The sequence below is a fragment of the Gambusia affinis genome, linkage group LG20 (genome assembly GCF_019740435.1).
Source record: "Gambusia affinis linkage group LG20, SWU_Gaff_1.0, whole genome shotgun sequence".
NCBI lineage: Eukaryota > Metazoa > Chordata > Actinopteri > Cyprinodontiformes > Poeciliidae > Gambusia > Gambusia affinis.
The window spans coordinates 12,908,071-12,928,983 of record NC_057887.1 but is presented as its reverse complement, the minus strand read 5'-3'; the positions used below and the strand labels follow the sequence as shown (position 1 = coordinate 12,928,983).

Genomic DNA, 20,913 nt, shown 5'->3' with positions numbered 1-20,913 from the left:
CTGAATAGCCAATCAGATGAAAATCTCACAGCATGTTTGACAACCCAAAAACAGATATGGATTATTGTTTTTTTTGCCCTACCTAAAGCTACATTCCTTAGGTTAGAGCAAGACCAAAACATGTCAAACCCACCTTGTAGATGAAACCATCTGCTGATTTTACATTCAAGATTTTAAACCCTTGAACATAGCAGAAGCTCACATTGTATCTGAAATGTCAAATCTTTCACCTCTATTCTAAATAAAAGTGATGCTCAACAGTCAGGAAAAAACATCATTATCAGTATCATTAGAAAAGTTTATTTTATTGATAGGGTTAGAGAAGCATGGGATTTGACATGATAAATGAAAAACGTGGAGGGTGCGTGGGGGTGGGGGGAATTACAAAATAAAATCTACAACAAAAGGTCATCTTCATCAGTAAGAGGCAGTGATTTGAAGGATATCCAGCATGGGAAAATATGCATTTTCTACAACCATTTACATATAAGAAGATAAACTGGAATAATATTTACAGGAAAACAGATTACAGTATTTACAAAGCCAGGAATGGAAGGAAACCAAAGCTCTGCAGAGCTTTACTTACGAAGAAATAAAATCATAATGCAGAAAAATTGTGAAGATAAAGCGTAGAATTGTTTGGCAAAAGACACTTGAGTGCCTTTAAATTGTCCTCTAACAAAGATCAGCTACCCTTACAGATTACAGTCACTCAAATCTATGCAACTCCAGTAGCTTTTCCCACCTCTGCCAGATTTCTGCAATAATCACAATGCATTTTAGAGGGAAGTCCAAAGCAACACAAGCTTGTGTGCAAAGAAACAAAAACAACAAAAAAGGGAAATGTTCAATGCTTTTTTTTTTTCTTTTTTTTCCCCCCATAAACACACTTAGAGTCACTACTCAGTGCCAATAACGAAATTTTCACAGGCCGGTTACAGTTTATTCAAACAATCAAGAGCAAATCCCTGTACAATTATTAACACACATTCATGATTAAGGCAAAACAAAGAGGAGGAGGGCCTTGTGAAGGTCATTTTATAAGGCATCTATAATCAGTAATAAAATTTAAAGAGGCGGAAGGACGAATTGGGGGAAAGGATGCAGTCCAAAAACCACCAACTAGCTAACGGCGTGGAGGCCTGTTCCCACCGCCAAACATCGAGCTTCACACATCAGTATCAACACTGGATCCGATTCAACCCTGAGGAAACAGCGGACTTTTAGTTAACTTACTGGAACCAAATGGCCTGACGAAGGCAACCGTTTTACCCTCTCAACATCCCAGAAATAATAATAACAATAATAAAAAATAAAAAAAAAGTATTCTAAGGCAACAACTATATGGTCATGGATGAAAAAGGTTCAGTCTTGTGATTGTGTGTCTTCCTATAAATGACGTGTCAGTGCTGGAGACAGATCAGACGTGTTAACTCTGAATGCTCAGGTCAATAAGAAGTTAGGTTCGCCCTCAGCGTCACTGCAGGGTGAGGAAATATTAAAAGTCAGTGCTTAGGCATGAACTGAATCCAATCAACTTTCTCTATGTGTCGCTTGAACATTTCTCCAAGGTTACTCTGCGTTACCAGAGTAGATGTTATTCACCAGTTTGTTTTTAGGTGAGGCCGGCTTCCACAGGTGCCAGCGCTGGCATCCTAAGGGTTAAAAATAAGAGAACAAAATAACCAACTAAATAAGGTAGAGCTCAGGGAGGAGGACAAAGCAGCAGGGATCAGATACCATTCAGAAACCCAGTGTGGTTTCTTGGTTATACCTTTAATACCACAGTTTGCCTAAATACCCAATCCAACAATCAGATCCTGAGCTAACAACAGGATGAACATTTCCAAAAGGAGTAAAAACTACTGAAAAAATAAAGAAAAAGTCTAAAGACTGCAGACATCAATTTGTGATCTCCGGAGTCCTCATCGGGAAGCGAGGGGTGGTCTGTCCCCATTCAAGTCCTCTTGCGTTCACAGGCTGTGGAGCATGGCAGTGGAAAAGGGGGTGTTTGGTGTGTGAGTGTGTGTGTGGGGTTATTGGAGCATGAGCTGCTTGAGGTTGTCGTGGAGAATGGTGTCCTTGACGTCCCGGAACACCAGCCTGATGTTCTCCGTGTTGATGGCCGTGGTGAAGTGGTGATACAGGGGCTTCTGTGTGGCGTCGCGCCTCTTGGCCTGGAAGCACTCCACCATGAAGGCCTGCACGTCCGGCAGGCTGTGCTCCGTCCCGGCGTACTCGGGAAAGTAGTCTTTGAGCGGGACGAGCTTCACCTTCTCCTCCAGCAGGTCCGTCTTGTTCAGGAAGAGGATGATGGAGACGCTGACGAAGACGCGGTTGTTGACGATGGTCTCGAAGATGTCGAGTGACTCTCGCAGCCGGTTGGTCTGCCTGTCCTCCATCAGCACCTGGAAGAGGTTGATGGGAAGTTGAGGCACTGCTGCTGAAACTGCTGTTAGCTCAACACTTAAAGGTAAAACTGGAGAGAGAATACATTTCCTAAAACATGTACAGTTGCATTTCTCTTCAGTCTATGTTTTAAGGGCTTCCATTGTATGTTTACAAAGGGCCGGCTGTGCAAGAATGCATATTGTTTATGCCAAACTTATTAAAAAAAAGAATAGTTGTAACCAGGATTTCACGATTGCTTTTGTGATTTTTTCCGCAATCATAATCACAGATTTTGTGGTGCTAATTTGTAAATATTTGCAAGATTTGTATGACAGTCAATGTGACACGAAAAGCCAGATTGTGCATAAAAACGTCATATAATCATTCTGGTGCCACCTGGTTCATTGTCTACATTTCTACCAGCACCTAGGCACTACTGTTTTTACAGGTATTGTGGATAGCTGTTCAGCAAAGGTGGAAAAAGGAGAAAACATGTTCATTTTGTGTAATTATACCAAAAGATTTCTAATAGTTATTATTTCGACAATGTGAATATGATTATTTCCATGCACCCTGCTGGAAACTAATGTTTTCTTATTGGTCTTATTGGACTAGAGTTTTTGCAGATACTTCAGAGCTTTTTTTTTATGCAATACATTTTAACAAACTTAGTACTTCACTGAAGGGACTGGAGAGAAATTTAAGCTAAGGTTTCAGATTTGTATTTGTTAAAATGTTAGAAAAGCAACATTCCTCTCATTTCTTAATTACTGTTTTGTGTTCGTCTATCGCACAAAATTCTGATGAAACCCACTGAAAGTCATGCGACTAAAAGACTAAAACTTTACCAAATCTCATGAAAACAAACAGATTTCTGCTCCGTCTCTTCAGCTGATCACAGAAACGCGTCTTCGGTCACGTGGAGCAGAGCCTCTTTTCTCTTTACCTGATCGTATTCAGAGGAAGAGACGAGAAAGAGAATGGAGGTGACGCAGTCGAAGCACTCGAACCAGCGTCTCCGCTCTGACCGCTGGCCCCCGACGTCCACCATCTTGAAGGGAACGTTCTTGATCTCAAAGTCATACTCGTGGATGCCCTTGGTGGGCTTACGGGCCAGCAGGATGTCCTGTTGACTGGGAAGATAGTCCTGCAGAAACAAAACCACAGATCTGTGTCAAACATTATGTATTCAAAGATGAATTGCTGCACGAGATGCTGCATTTGTAAGAAACAGAAAACAAGGGAAACATCCCGAATGTGTGAGAGGAAACACTAATCTACTCATCAATCCTAGAATCCTGACATCCAGGTTTTTACTGCAAACAAGATTTCAGATAATCTTTCATACAACAACGCAAGACTGGGCCTGAGGTTCCTGGTAATTCTCTCTCCTGGGTTAGTTCTTGTTTTGGCGATGCTTTGTCCAAACCAGACACCAACTCAATGCAGCAGATCAGGCAGAGAAAGTTAATAAAAGAAGGTATATTTAATGATTTGAATATCTGACGTAAATAAAAATCGTCATACATTCCGAAAAGAACAAAGTCCCATTTTTAGCATATAAAATAACTATTAATAATCTAAAAATATTTGTCTCAGCTACAAAGTGAGTCTCAAACTCAGCAGAATATTAGCTAGGTCACTTAAAAATAATCTTGAAGAGGAACAGAAAATATATATGCGGTTCTGACATGAAAATTTCCTCAGTCTTACGATTTCATGTACGTTTTTATCTTTTACTGATGAATTTGAGCCTTTAACAAGGTGACATGATTATACAATGAATAAACTTCAGTGATTTTATTGTAGATTTGCACTAATCTACACAGGGTAAAAAAATTATATGTGCAGATTAAAGGTGCAACGCAACATAAAAAAAATCACAGTTTGTGATAATAAAATTTTTTATTATTTTATAATAATAAAATTATTATTTTTTTTAATTTTTCTTTTATTTTTTTTTACTTTGTTCTGTAGTAAAAGTTATGTTTTTAATTTAGCAAATAAATTAGATTTTATGATCTAAACAAAAGTGGATAGAACTGACTGGAGGTTTTGTTTTACAAAGTAGTAAAAGCAAGAATACATTGTAAAATAGTATAACTACTTACAACTGTCAAGGTTAATGTTTAGAACTTTTTTATGAGACTCTTCACTTTATTAGAATAGGACACGTTGAAACCCTTTGGAGCAGCTCTGCTATTTTGACAACCTCATTTACCAGCTGTACCTGAAGGCAGCATGAGCAGCTGTTGGGAAAATCCCGTCATCAACATGATTTTATGATATACAGAGTTTGTGTGGTACTGGCAGCCATTTGGAGGTCAGATGATTTCTTTTTTTTTTTTTTTGCCAGTATCTGTGATGTTAAACGCAAGATTTAAAAGTGGCTTTGTCTGAGTAATTAAGTTAAGTGCAGAGTCAGCCACTTTATGTGCCTTGTTGCGAATGAAAAACAGTAATATAAAGTTTTGGTTCGGAGCATCGTTGTATTCTCCGTAGTATCGGCATTAGAAACCTGTTGTGTTTTGGTGTCATTTTATAAGTTGCACAACAGAGACTTCATTGTCACTTAGTTCTGTGCATTAAAAAAAACCGTACAGCTCCTTTAAATTAGCTGGATTTTCTGCAACAAACGCTTCTTTTAAGCACAGCCTTTATGTTTGAATAGGTTTGAGGTTTTGGGGAAACTATTCAGGAAGCTTAATGTTTATTCTTCCAAAATTCATTTTTATTTATGCTTAAAAACATTGTTATGTGGAGGAGTGGGGTAAAAAAAAAAAAAAAAAAATCAGAGTTTCCATGTTTCAGCCATCAGAGCCAAACTTTCCACTTCGGACTAACAGAAATAGATCAGGATGTTTAGATCATTGGAAACAAGAACATGCTGGGATTTGCTGTCAGTGGAGTGTTGCACAAGGTGGGTGGAATAGTAGGAAGAATACTAGCGGTTGAACTACCTCAAACATTTTCAGCATCACCTGACATCAACAGATTAGTGGTTGAAACTCGGCTACTGCTGATTGCTGCTGTTGTGATGTTTGAACGATCACAAAACGAAAAAATGGGCTTGGAGTGGATACAGCAGGCAACCGTTCAGTTTCTAATGTCACTACCTTCTTCTTCTTCAAAAGGATCAGGAGGAAGGTTCATGCTATGAAACGAAAGGTAATGCATGTAAGTGGCATTTTTTCCAACGCTAATGGACGATTATTTAAAAGTTTGAGGCTGTATGTGTAATTTTAATAATGTAAAAATCTGACAAATTCAATGCTGAGCACATAATTCTTATTTCTAATAATGACTGAAAAAAAAAGCTGGATTAAATAATTAATAAAAAAGAAAAAATATCAATGCCCATAACGAGAATGCAAATATCAATTTAAACTATCAAAGCAATTTCATTCTTCATTTTCAAGAAGGATATTAAAAATGCGCCTTGTGTTTCTTTAATTTTCCCTTGAGATAAGTTCTCGTGAACTTCTTCATAAATAATCCCCTACTAGAGAGACAATTTGCAGCATTTACTGTTTCCACCACATTCACAACAAAAACAGAGTGTTAGCATCTGGAGTGGGGCTGAAGCGTTATCAGGCATTTCCACAGTCAAGCACAACACTGTGGGTTAAACCCTTTCTGACCAGTGTGACATTATGCAACTTGTTGTCGCCCTTTGTTACCCACTGGTTTAACCATTGGGCCTATGTGGCGCTTATACAAGCCACCCAACAAGCAGCTGCTCAGCTTTTACTCTGAGCGTACACTGGCATCGCAGACCTGTGTTATTGTTGCCATCATAACTACTTTTTTTAGCCTAAAGTGCAGAAATGGAAGCTGTACAGGTCTGCCTCAAATTTGCATCTACAGAGAGAGGTTGTAAATTATGTGGTTGCATTTCTTACCCCCAGTTTCTGGTTTCTACTAAACTGCGTCAAATCTTATAATCTAAGTGTAGATCAGTGCAACCTCAGACGCAAATAAATCTCAGGCAAAATCACTTATAATAAGAAGTGAAAGGTGGGAAACTCAAAGGTTTAGCTCAGTGCAGTCAATACAAGACCTCTTTGTACATCGCTACATCGAGTGAAGTATAATTATATGGTAGCTGGTTTAAAAAACAAAAAAAATACAGAGGTTTCTAAATCAACATTAAACTACAATTGTGTTTTGGAGAAAACATTAAATCCAAAAAGAAAACAAATTTAGCTCTATCCATGTCCCATTCACTGTGAAACACCACCACCACTGTGTTTCACAGTGGGAATGATGGGGTCAATTAGTTTTCCACACAGTGCTTTGCAATAAGCTCAGATTTTTGGAAAGCCCGACTCGGCTCTCCCCAGCTCCTCCAGTTTGCTTTGATCCCTGATCATGTGCAACAAACCTCTGAGGTCGTCACAGAACAGCTGTATTTATTAGGAGATTAAATTACACATTTAATCTCTGCAATCCATCTAATAATCAGGTGATTTCTGAAGGCAATTAGCTGCACCAGATTTCATTGAGGGACATCAAAAATAAAGAGGGCAGAATAAAAATGCATACTTTTTAGTTTTTACATGTAAAGGAATGTATCCAACCTGTTCAACTTGGCACTTATGTATTATTTGCAGTGTCACAATAACCAATAATAATTTTGCTGGATGATAACTTGTGCCAATAATTACAAAACACATTTTTGTAATTATTTCCAAATCTGTTGGAAATTATTACCATTATCACTACTTGAAAAGTTACCGTTTTCAAGTAACTTACTGATAATGGCATAACAATGCAAGTTCGCTCCATCAAAAAACCAATAAATTGCAATTTAGTAATGAACACTTTACACTGAAACCAGAAAATATTTTACATTTGCAAAATAAAACAACCAAAAAGGATAAAATAAAAACAAAATAAATTGGAGCCAAAAAAAACATACATTATGTTTGTTTAAACAAAATTTCCCTCAAGTATTAATCAAAATGGAAACTGGTTTTTACTTATAATGCGATTAATTGATTAACTGCTTATTGCAACAGGCTTACTATTTAGTGTTGGTCCATTAGGCTTGGCTGCAGTCAGATAGAAAGTGAAAGATATCCGCTTTTTATGGTGTGTTACGGTACGGTTTAAAAATGTAATTCATAAAAGATGGAATTTGGTACAGTGACAATAGAAGACCTATAGTGTTTCATACAAACATATATCTATAAATAATGCAAAATGCCTTAACTCCATGGGTAGAACTTTCCCATTAAAAAAAGCAGGTGTGTCAGCTGCTTAGGTGGTTAGGCAACTACATTTTCATTAAAATAAAACTGAGCATTAAGTGCTGCAAACAAACACACCTACAGCTTTTCAGTTAACATCCCGCTGTCTGGACATGCTGCTTTACTAACTATGACATGTGCATATCTGATCATAAAAGTAAATGCAGGTAGGAAGAACTTACTGGCTGGGAGATCTTCTCCAGATTATCCAAGAAATACTTCACCGACTCGCCCTGCAACAAGAGAGAGTAGGAGCTTCTGTTACTTTCGCATCATTCAGGACGTTTTAGACCATTTCAATCCTCAACAAATATGGTCTCGATGTGTTCATACGTTCATTAGAAGTCAGTTGTGGAGTGGAGGCGCCATGAGAGATCCTCCCTTCATCTGCCACACACAGGCTCACACACACACACACACACAGGAAATCTGTTTGTTTTTTCTCTCTAAGCTGCATGTCCGCCTCAGAGCCGAGCTGAAGCAGGATGCAAATGATCGGGTGCTGAAGCAAACACGTGTTCGTAAGCGTGTCTTTGATGTGCAGAGGAGTGTGGCCGGGTTTCTCTGTATGTAGGAGAAGGTTTGGTTGTTTTCTTTTTTCCTCTTGAGTCACTTCTGACGCTGCTTTTGTGCAGTTAGTGCAAGTTCAGACACGCAGCTGCCAGGACTGAGGAGCATTTCTTTATCCCAGCATATAGAGGAGTGTGTTTGTGTGTGACGGGAGATTTTGGCAAGAATTCTCCAAAAAGCAACTTCAAAATATTATTCGGAGTTACACTGGGATTCATCCACCTTAAAACTGAGATGTCTAGCATGCTATTTGCATGACATGCAACATGAAAGGAAACTGTCATGGTAAAGTTCAAATTGGGCCTGATGTAGTGACTAAGTGGTACTCGTGTGGGTTGACAATGTGTGCCAATCATTTCCCCCCTTCGCTGCAAGTCTCTGTCCTAACCTTTTGATCTTTGAGAAGAAGAAGAAGAAAAAAAACAAAAAACTAGACTGACTTGAAAAACCTGTGAGTGTACGAATGTGTGTGCACAGGTAGAGTTACACAAGGGAGGAGCAGGATGGTCTGCTACGACAAGAGAACCAGAAACAAGGGGAAGAAAACCTTGCTAACCTTGCTCCACGTGAAGCCAAGCTAAAATTTTGGCTTCGGGTGAGCGAAGAAGCTCAAATCTGACAGGGATCGGTGGTTTTGAAATCGTCAAAAAATCTGTTTCGACAAAAAAACAGGAAGGGAAACCAGAGGAGCAATAACTCCGAAGTTCAATATGAGTCATCATGGCGCCTGAAGCTAAAGTACGGCTGCTGAAAAAGCAAAACTGAAACACAATATGCACCATAGTCAGCTTTGTGGTACATTATTGATCTTATTAAGTCTTCTCCCCCAACTTCCTAAGGACAATTGTTCAGAACCTGTCATGCGGAAAACAACAGAGACAACAGTGGTTTTATGTTGATTTTAAATATTCATTACAAACTAGCCGGTAAGAGCAATTTGAAATGCAAATACTAAAACCGTACAAAACAGGGAGACATCCTGGTGATCCTCACAGATCAATGACTACAACAACATATTCAGGTTTCAAAAGAGTCTACTTGGATTCTCCATTAGAAAAGGCTGGAAAGTGAAAGAGGAGATTTCAGGTATGAGTACAGATGACTGGATTAAATATGTTCTGGAATACCACAAAAAAAATACAGAAATACTTTTATGCTGTGCAATTAATCATCACAATATATGTATATTTTATATTATTGTATCTTGGCCTACTCTGCATTGTAAGTCTGCGCTTATTCTATAATAACCCATTTGAAACAGCTTCAAATGGGCTAGTTATTTATTATTATTTGATAGAATAACTATATATATATCTTATGTTATTCATCCACGTAACTACTTCCACACTGAAACATGTTGTTGTCAGCAGTGCTCAAGGTGAGTCAGCTGATCAGAAAAAGGAATGGGATTTTTAGTTTACAACGGGGCAATCACTGATCAGGGTCAGGAAAGAGGAAAATCAGACGATTCCAGTCGCTGGCGAATCTATTGGTGCATTTCCATCTAGTTTACCTCGAGAGAGCTCAAAACCTTTAGTTCAATTCTTGTCCCCTGCTGGCATCACATTTGGTCACATCAAACCAGTCGACAGAAAGGAGCCAGAAAAGTGAAGTTCACCACTGGATGGAAACCCAGGAATATTGTGCTTTGGCCAACTTTCTCACACTCTAAACCCAATTCACTAACCAACACTTCTTACAGTTATTGTTTTCTCAACAAACTGAAACAAGAATATTTCTCAACAAGCATCTCCAAAACAATCTGGTTGATAAGAGCAATGAACTGTAACTCGGTGTTAAAGTCTTGCTGTAATATGGCAAACCACAGTTCCCTGGAGAGGGCTGTGAAGGGAGCTGAAAGGTATATTTAGTCTACCCCGTCTTCACTTCAGGTTCAGTTTTCGAGCTGCTGCTGGAAAAGGGCTCCAAGCATCACCAGATTCCTCCCACCCTCTCTGTGAACTTTCTGAATTGCTGCCAAAGAGCAAACGGTACCGCAACATTAAAAGCAGAACCACCAGGCTGCTACACGGCTTCCTGCTTCGAGCTGTTAAAAAGCTGAACTGCTCTTAAGGTCCTGCGCCCTTTTTCTATGATTGGTCAATTACTTTACTATAAAGAAAGAAAAAAAATTTCATTTGTGATTGAACTAAATCTGACATATTGTGTTCTGCCACAACTGGTCAAGTGATTTTAGGAATTTATGTCAATAGAGAGTTATATAAACACATTTTCCCTCCTGATGTCCCAACGTATTTTCTTGAACTCTAACATCTTTGTCACCAAGACCCATTTTGGGTGAAAACAATAAAGGTTTCTCCCTGAAGCCAAATACTTCTAATAGGAAAATCAAAAATATAGAATGATGCATTCAAGGAGTGATTTGCAATTCCTCTGATGCTGTGCTAAATGTAATTTGTCCGACAATTAAGGTCAACATTATGGCTAAAACTGCTAAGTTATATGTTGCATAACAGATTCCACAAGGAAATATGCGTCAACCGTTTTCTAATGGTGTGTGTTTTGTTTGGACAGAACAAAGTCTTAAAGAGAGTTTTCCACCAACCACTTTCCATGCTATCCTCGTAGAGATGGACCAACTCTAGCACTTTAAACCCACATATGGACCAGAGGAAAGAACCACTTTGGGCCATTAAGGTGGGCAACTGCTGAAAACGTGGTGAGCTCCATGTTTACAAATGAGTCGGATTTTTTTTTCCCCCCTCATCTGCTTAATTTACAACAGAAACACCAAAAGCCCAAAGCTTTAATATGGTTTCAAAGTCAAATGAGCTCACCGTCTCTCATCTTAATGTTACGTTGTTTTAACTGTATATGCTTCGCTTGGATAGACCAGAATCGCAAAGTGCACATTATAACATTTCATGTTGATTTTCATTGAGCTTATACAACATTTCCAGTGGGTTGAATGGGCTGAATCAATGACACTGCAGGGGCTAAATGCAGTCTAAATGTGCCTACATATAGACTAATGGGTGAGAGGAGTTTAGGTGAGGACAGAGTCTTGTTGGAGACATGCTGAGTATTGCAGACATTGCAAAAACAAAGTACAGTAGAACCCTGGTATTCACATAATTACGGCAAAATGCATGAATACTTAAAAACCCAGTTAAAATTTGCGGTCATAACCGCAAATTTTAACAGTTCAAACACCAAATATACTTTATTGCACATTAAGTAGAAACCGTCTTCAACTAATACAGAAGCTAATATCTACAGTTTTTCTTGTTTCTGTTCTTGGGCGTACAGCCAAAAATAAATAGCGCTCTTATATTAGCTGGTTTGCAAATGCCAGTAAATAGCGTGTGAACAAACATCAAGGTTAGGTATTTCAGTTTTGCGTGCCGCTTTTATTCCCTCTGAAATATTTTAGATCCGCTCTATGGAATAATAATCATATACACTAATTTTCCTCGAGTAATCAGGACTTGCATGTAGAGAGCCCGTTGTGGCACGTTTCACACATCTAGCACGGTGTGATCTGAACCGTTTTAAGCGTTTTGAGCATTTGCGTCCCAGCAAACAGGCTTGCAACAAAAAACTAACGCTAGAGCGATTTTGACGCGTCTGATGCGCCTCCACATGGACTTTGAATGTAAACCAGATGTGCAAAACGCTAGGTGTAGCGCTAAACGTCAATCGTCTGCACTCAAGGTGCACAAGCGTCAAACTTGAAGCGTCGGATGGGTTTTTGACGCACATAACGCGTTTGGTGTGAACGCGCCATAAGACTAAAAGTAGCTACTAGAGATGTCATTTTAGGAAAATTCTTAGAATTTCTGTAATTCTGAGATTTTTCTTAGAATTTTACTTCTTAAGATAAAAGTTATTCAAACCTGTGATTTCCTCCTGACATGGTGCTGCACATTATGTTCAAACATCTGTACTTTGGTTGTGCAGCCATTGTCTTTATAGTAAGTAGTGTTCTTCCCCCTTTAACCTCTCTAAGCCAAAAGAGGCCTTTAGCCTATTTTAGATTTTCTTTTGGTTTCTCTGATAATTCATCAGGGAATTCACTGGGATGTCCTATCCTTAGAGATTGGCACGCACTTTAAAAGTGTCTACATTTAACTCTGAAGTATAGACTTCAAAAAGCTGGAAGATCACCTTTTTAACCAGTTCGAAACTGTAGTCTGCTCCAGAATGCAAAATGGTGATTGATTAATCAACTTAAAGCAGCAGCACCAGGCTTCTACTTGCGCCCAAATCCTTTTGAAGCAGTAAAAGATTAGGTTTTCCTCACATCTCTGCTAATTTTACTTCATCTCATAAATACATTTTTGCATATTTGTGGTTAAAACTAAATTATTTAGATGCAAAAGAGGATGTAGTCTTCCACTGTGATTGCATAAATATATATATGAAGAGATGCATTAAAATGTGGCTATATCATCATTTTAAGAGTTTTGAAAGTCAGTTTCACCTTTTGTCACATTTAAGGACACCACCTGCCATTATTTAAAAAAATGGAATGTGAGAAATGTTTCATTCAGAGTCTATGTTTTATACTAATGAGCTGAAATGAGGAGTTTTGAGCCCTGAACACGTGTTAAGAATGTGCAGGTGTGTCCTTGTGCTTATGTTGCGTGAGGCGTGTGACACTCTCAGTGTTTGTGTGTAAATAATGCTGAATAGGAAAGTCTGGACTCTGTTGGTAAGCATAAACCGTTTAAAACTGCAGAGCAGATCAACATTCCAGCTCTGATCAACGCTTATTCCCCCTCCTGCCTGCAAGAAAAAAAGAAAAAAACAAAACAAAACAAGAAAACAATTCCCTCCAGAGCTAAATCCCACTGAGAACACTCCAGACTTGTGCAACTCACAACTTTTGGCTAATTTCTGAAAGCAACTTGGAGAAGTCCGTCTCTCGCTCTGTCCTCGGCTGGGGGCCCCTTCTTTGACTCAAACATTTGTCACATGACATCTCATGAAATCATACGCAGACGGGCAGAAAAGTGAGGAATTTTTAGAAGTACAGCAGATTGTAAAAGTCCCACCACACAAAAACAGCGAGAGATCCCACTAGTCGGCGAGACACGTGAGCCTCAACCACAGCTGCCTCTCTGTGGGAAACGTCACAGTTTGAAAATGTGCTTGAGATATAAGGAGCAGGGAGAGGTATAAACAGGAAGCTGACTAAATCACATGTCTGACCTAACAGAAGGCAGAATATATACAAAAACTAAGCTCGAGATGCAGTGGCAGGAAAGGAGGATAAATTCAAAATCTGTTTCACTTTCTCTTTTCGCTGCCATTTTCTAAATGCCTTCATTTCTCTAACAGAGATAAAAAAAAAAAAAGTACAACTAAAACCACCTGAAAACCCGTTTTTGATTAGCTGATAGGGAATGGAGCTGTGCACCAATACTGAACAGTTATCAGCGCCAGCCATCGGAACAAAGAAAAAAAACAAAACAGGGCACTGTTATCTCCATTTCAGTCGAGTCAAACCTACCAGCTGAAACTCCCTGCGCCGATCGTATGCGTTCTGAATGCCCGAGTCCGCCCACAGGGCTTTGAGTGCCTTGGCGTACTGCAGGAACACCAGCATCTCCAGCTGCCCGTTTGCCATCTTGGCCGAGCGGGTGTCGAAGGCCATCACCCGGTCGCCGTGCTGCTGGTTGTTCTCATCACCCCAAGGGATGTGCAGCTTCTCCCGCGCATCCACCAGCACACGCATACCTGGATGGGGAGGGAGGGGCGGGCAAATCAGAACCAGAGAGGACAGATATCATGGTTACTAATACCAGTATTACGGGTGCACAAATTGCAGTTTTCTGGGCCGATCACCAATCAACGATCTTGAAAAGGCATATCCTGCCGATTCCGATTTTGGCTGACACTGATTTTTTTTTGTCCCAAAAGTCATTAAATATAGTTTCTAAGTTGGCAACAGTGAGGTGGCTATTGTTAACCGCACACATGCAGAAGTGACCTGGTGGGCGGGTCTGTCAGTCAGCTTTCTCTCACAGCAGAGCATAAAGAGGACAGTGGCTGATTTTCGGAACTTTGCGGAGTTAGATAAGATCAATGGATAAGATAGGTTCCATATTTTGCAGTCTGGAGCAAGAATCGATGACTCATCAATAATAAAAGAAATGGGGAGCCAATTTATCACCGCACCCGTATTAGTAAAATATTATTATTTTATTTGTGGGACGATGAAAGTATTCATCATCATCCTTAAAGACTATTGAATCACTACATGTGTTAAGTATTGCTAGATATCAAACTGTTTTATACTATAATATTCTGCTATTATGATCAGGAGTAAAGTTACACAGCATGTACAGAATGTATTTTGATGCCACTAACTCAGATGCACCAATCAATTGGACACATATCAAGTTGTTCCTTTATTAACTTCATCAGTAATCAACAGGTTAACAATGAAATTCAAGTCCTTTTTACAGCCAACAGGTTAGGGAAACACACTTTGCATAAACGGGGATACTTACATGTTCTGCATGACATTCATGTGTTAGTCTTTAGAATAAAAGATAAAACATTATCTGGTCAAAATTAAAGTAGGAAGGAAAACCTGAAATTATTATTTTGTATTTGCAGACAAACGTTTGTACACCTTTATAATTCTTACTAAATATTCTCTTATTTAGCTTTTAAAGATTTAAAAAGGATTAATAGAGGTGATCAGGAGGTTTTTTTTGGGGCACGTCCAACTGAGAGGAGGCCCTGAGGCAAACTAGGAACACCCTGTAAGGACTTTACATTATTCGAGACGTGTTGCTGGGGAGAAGGATGTCTGGATTTCCCTGCTGGACCTATTAACCTGGCAACGCTATCTTAGTAAGCCAGAAGTCAATGCAAAGTATAAATATACATAAGATTTGTTCATCTGACAAATGTCATCAATCTATTAGATGACAAACAATTACATACTGATGTAGAAGCTGCTAGATGCTAATGCTGGAGATGGTTTGAGCAAAGATACACAAACAGTTTCAGAGATGAACCAATCAGGCTTTTCCTGACTGATATAAATATTCTGAGGTCTGATATCCCTTTTGACCAAATCATATACTTTGTTCTGAGAATTATTGCACGTGAAAAGTAGAAAAAGATGTGATGAAAGCTCTTAGTCGAGGTGGTAGATTAGTAAAAAAAATGAAGAAATTGCACGATTATCCCCATTTATGTCCCTAACTTCGATCTGATTTTTATTTAACAAAAAAAAGTCTATCAAGTTGATGGACCAATATGAAGATGCTCTTAATTTTGATTAATTTAATGTATTAGAGAGGGGGAAAGTAATTCCCCCCCTGTTACCTTGTAAATCACTGATGAGAGACTATTTTTAAAAAGGCTCCTTGTAATTTGATGTCTTTGCAATTTTGAGCCTCTTGGGCAAGAAATAATGTTGAGACTTGTGCTGTCATTTTAGAATATTTATTTCTAGCATAAATGATTTGCAAGGTGATATGAATCAAATGCAATGTAAAGTCAATAAGCACAAAGAGACAAAAAGAAAGGAAAATCCCTGATGATAATAACTCTGGAACATGCGCTGCATTTCGTTTAGTTCTGAAGTTGGAACTGGCATCTGGAAATGACATCAAACCCACCTTCCTTCTCTTCCTTAAGTCAGAAAACCAGTTGGATTTGTTACTAGATATGCAGTCATGGTGTTTAACTAGAGATGGTGCCAGCTCTTTACTGGTTTCATAAAAGAACCGGTTTGGTTTCCAACAAATAGAGAATCGACTTGGAGCTAAATCAATACTACACTTTTCACATCAAGTGAACGTTTGGTTCAAGTTTCTGAAACGTTCACTAAAGGAGGAAGTCTATAACCATGTTAATATTGTATAAGACACCAATAATCAAAGGTGAAAATAAATGCGGCTCACACTATGCCTTAAATGCAAAGCAGACATATTGGATATTGATGATCATGAGAGACTTACATTTTGATGTTTAGGGATAAGTTTGTTGATCTTTCATCCAACTTAAAAAGTAAAACTAGAATACTTCAATTCAACTAATCGTAATATGCAACTAATTGTATTTTTTTGCCCCCCTATTTGGTGCATGAATACATTTGTATTCATGGTAACACTTGTTGAAAAACAGTCTGAACCACTGAGCTACTCTCCTTATAGTCTTCTCAGGAAGTGGGGTTAGATTACCCTAATAATATTATTATTATTTCTGCCAGCAGGTGATTGTTTAATGTTATTTGGGTTTGATCACTTATGAACTGGTCAACTCATAACTGCCAACTAGTCCGAATGGAGAATAATGGACCAACTAGTCCGGATGGAGAATAATAGATCAAACTTAAAAAAAATATATAAAAAAAAAATCAACAAAAAAAGGCTTTACACCCTTAAACCAAATTATGTGTGATATTTGAGCATTTTTCTTTAGTTCATTTTAATCCTTCTCTTTGGCTTTTGGCTAAGATGAGATGTTTCCTTTAATGTTCTAATTGTTGTTTTGTTTTCATGCCCATTTTATTCGTTTTAATGCACATCACTTTGGCCAATCCTGTCTTAAGTGCTTTGTTAATAAAATTGTACTGTATTTTTATAGTTAACTTTATAACTAATTTAACAGTTATAAACAGTTACCCGGTGCCATTGCATTGGGTAAGTACATGAGTAAGAACTGGTTTGTTTATGGGTATGAAACCAAGGTAGGGTGGAACAAAATGGGGCGAACTGACTCTAAGGCTGGTAGAGTCCCAGCTCATAATAAGTCACCAAAACATGCAAGCTGGAAAGTCATTCAAATAATTTCCACCATGAAGTTTGAAGTTAAGAAATATACAGTGCACGTCCAAAGTACAGTTTTAATGGAAATATGTAAAGATGAACAAAATGCCCTTGGGTAAACAGGCTAAGCTACTTTCCACTATTCTGGGTCAATTTACCCCTTTGTCATTTCATACCCACAAGTTGCAGTTTCATCTCTTTCTATTTCCATTTCATACCTATGTACTCAAACCATTACTCTATTGAGAGGTGGTGCCCAACCTCACTTCTTAATAGATACCCTGCAAATATTAGATGCATCCTTTCTCACCTGACTCAAATGGCTGAACTTCCTCCTCAGTACATCATGCAGCTCTGCAGAGGCCTGGTAAGGAGCCATTCATTTGATTCAGGTGTTTTGGAGAGGGCATGAATCTAAATGTTGCAGGATGTTTATTCTCGAGGATTGAACTTGGTCGCACCTGATTTGAGCTAATACAGATTGTTTTTGTTAAATCCTGAAAATAAATGATAATAAGAGGCTTAAATCTCAGATGCAATGAAAACCTAAGTTCTAAAGACTTAATATTCCACCCTATTTCCACTGACTGTAATTCCTATCCCCATTTAAACCAGTTCATTCTTACCGATTTCCAGTTTTTGTTGAGGCTTGATCTGCCCATTCTCATTTTGAACTCTTCCTGGTTTTTTCCTTCATAACTTTAACATATGAATAATATGAAGATTTTCTCTATTCTCTTTGATTAATAAATCCAACTGAAAACTAATTGCAATAATTCCTCCATCTATCCATCAAGGACATGTCCAGGGGCCTCATGCACAAAGCGTGTGTGCGCACAAAAAAATGTGTGGCGCCATATTTTACGCACAAGTCGGGCATGCATAAAAATTGACTTTGCGTCAAAGTTTGCGTAAATATACGAACACTTTTTCGCTGGCGTGAAAATGTGCGGAAGCCACGCAAACTTTTTCTGTGGACAATATCAAACTACAAAGGGTCAAAACTCACCTAAACGCACTGAAATTCGGTGTTATCTAGACCGAGAAGCATCAAGCCCGATGTTTTTCGCGATTTTAATATTTGATTGTTTAAACGTAAAGGATGAATCTGAACCGCATTTATCCTCAGGCAACAAGCCAACACGCACGCAAAATAAAGAAAATAAAAATAAAAGTATATGAAAATCTCGCTCGAATGTAAATAGTATTTTTTCTTAGTTTTTGTCTCATAAAGATGTAACGCATTGGTCAGTGCGCCGAAGCGCATGAAATACATCTTCGGGATAATTTCATTCTCACTAAAAGAAGAAAACGGGTTGGATCAGCAGATTAACTCAAGCCTGTTGATTATTTTTAAGGTGTTGACGGTGTGTATGCAATCACACGTATATAAGTAGCTGCGCAAAGGTGTGCCGCTTTGGCTCTGATAGAGAACATCGCCAGTGGAAGGATTCAAAGGGAGCGTTTGTTCAGAGATCATCTTGATCTACTGGGAAATGTTGATGATGGTTTATGAGCGTTTAGATTGCTCACACTGATCATCCTGGAGCTCTGAGCAGAACGTAAAGAGCCGTACGGTACCGGTATCGGTCCAGCTGCAGTCACCCTTCAGTCGAGTCGCCCGCTTTGTGAATGCGCCTTATGAACACAAAGCATTCTACTATTTAGAATAAACGTCCACATTCCCCACTCAAAGGACTCTCTGACACGCTGTCTGTCTTTAAATCCCGGCTGAACGCGCTACTGTTCAAACAGGCATTTGCAGGATCTCTTTATATTTTTTAATTTGGATTTTTTTTTTCTGAAAATGCATTTTTAAATTTGTGAGGTGACATTATCTGTCCTCAAAGCACCTTTTAAATAAAATATATAATAATTATTATTATAAATACTTATACTGCTTCGAACAAGAATGTTGCCATCGTTATTGCGTCACGTGGTGGCAGACTTCCAGGTATTTATACTAATTTACATATGTATTTATGTTTGGCGACACGGCGGACCAGCAGATGTGCTCTATTTCCCACAAATTAGGATTTATAAAGGAAAGGTGAACGGCCACGTATGCGCACGGATTTATGCATCCGATTTTTTTGTGCACCGCACTTTTCAAAATTTTTCCGTACAAGTTTTAGTGTGAAAACTGCGCACACTCTTATATATACGAGGCCCCTGGTGCTGTCAGATGAAGTTTTTAATGATACAAATGGAGTTCTGTAATTTGATGAGAAACAAAACAAAAAATATCATACAAGAAGTGCAAAAATAATTTTTTTTGTCTATATTTAACCACAGAATCACTGATCAAAGTTGATCAAGAGGAAATAGTCTGGTTCCAATCACTTTCTTCTTCTTTGCTATGCTACATAAAGCATTGTGGTAATGACATATAAACTGGCAGTTACTGAACTAAAGATAGGCTTTTACAATTTTAATCAATGATTTTAGCGAGGTGTTGCAGATTGAAAATGATTTTTGTAAGTCTTAAATATATCTAAAAACTTGAGATTTTGATACTTGTTAGTTTCCACAAGAGTCAATGCAAATAAAGGTTTATCAAAGATTCACTGACCAAGGTTTTCCTGATTGATGCCAATTTCTGTTTTGAATATTCAACTGTTTCAAAATTTAAGGACTGCAAATTTAAAAATAGAAAAAGTAAACTAAGGAATAAGTTTACAGGAAATGATCACTCATTCATTACTCATTGTAAGTCATGAACAGTTGAGAGCAATCTGTCTTTTTTAAATCTCAAACATGAATAAACATAATTTGAAATCCAAGTTTGAAGTAAAATTAATAGAAATATTAAACTCATTAAATCATTATCTGGTTTAAACTAACTATGCAACAATTACGCTTTTCTTGACCAACACAATTTTTCAAATTTAAAAACTATGGTATAACTCTAAGACCTAACATGTACTCATAATAATACATTAACACCTCCAAGATTGAAAGCATCAATTGGGGCATTTTTTTAATTTAAAAGTGATTGAAATTTTAAGGGAATATGGTATTAGGTTATACATTTAATAAAAAAATACAACAAAAAATATAAGTTAAATTAAATCACATTGAGAAATACTTAACTAATTACAAATGAGTAGGTCGTTTTTATTGGTGCTATTTGGGGAGTGGACACAAACAGGAACACCTTACAGATTAGTACACTGGTGGGTTATCCTCCATTGAGCAACAAAACGTGGCCGTGGCTATTTGAGCCTGCTAACTCGGTTACAGCCGTGTTAATTCGGATATTTAAACTTTATGTGCCGCAAAAGAGAGTTAGAAAGCCCCATCTGAACAGAAACCCGGCTCATTGGGTGTGCCGACAGCAGATGAAGACTGTTTATGTGTGTCCTCTGAGCAGCCCCAGCTCCGCTCAACAGATGTGGAAACTTTCCCATCCGTTTTAAACGCCTTTCTGGGGCTTTTCTGTCCCAGTCGAACGTCTCGCTTCCTCCTTCAAAAAGTTACCAGTCGTAAAGCAACACAAAGTCAGGTTACCTTTGATAACATTGCTGTAGATCGTTCCTTTGAAATCCTCTCGGGCTTGCTGGTCGAAGTCCTGGCCGTGGATGATTCGCATTTGTTTGAGGAAAGTCGACTTGCCGCTCTCGCCAGCGCCCAGCAGCAGGATCTTCACCAGCCGCTTCACGTACGTTTTCTCCCGGGATAGAGTTCTGTCGATCTCCCTGGACTTTCGGATTTGATCCGCCTCGCCGGCGTTAAGCAGGCAGGGGGGGAAAAAAACTTTTAACATAGACCTGGACGGCAGGAAATCCGCCATGTTCGCACTAACTTCATCGATGCTAATTTGATGCGCGTTCTCGCGAGGCGCGAGCACAGGACCAAGCCCCTTCCCTAAACTCAGGAAGTAACCGCTCCTGCTATCAATCTGAGAGCGCGCTCCATTATGACATCAGGAAACCGCAGCTTCA

The 20,913-nt window shown here is 38.6% G+C and overlaps 1 protein-coding gene across 1 annotated transcript; it reads right to left on the bottom strand.

The window, feature by feature from the left end:
- Nucleotides 1-280: 280 nt before the first annotated feature.
- On the bottom strand, nt 281-20,848 carry LOC122822843 (guanine nucleotide-binding protein subunit alpha-13-like). Its single transcript, XM_044101811.1, has 5 exons — nt 20,480-20,848; nt 13,690-13,916; nt 7,826-7,876; nt 3,338-3,538; nt 281-2,408 (listed from the first exon to the last, which is right to left on the bottom strand). Exons 1-5 carry the CDS (start codon nt 20,760-20,762, stop codon nt 2,037-2,039), a joined length of 1,134 nt encoding a protein of 377 aa, XP_043957746.1. The 5' UTR covers nt 20,763-20,848; the 3' UTR covers nt 281-2,036.
- Nucleotides 20,849-20,913: the final 65 nt, after the last annotated feature.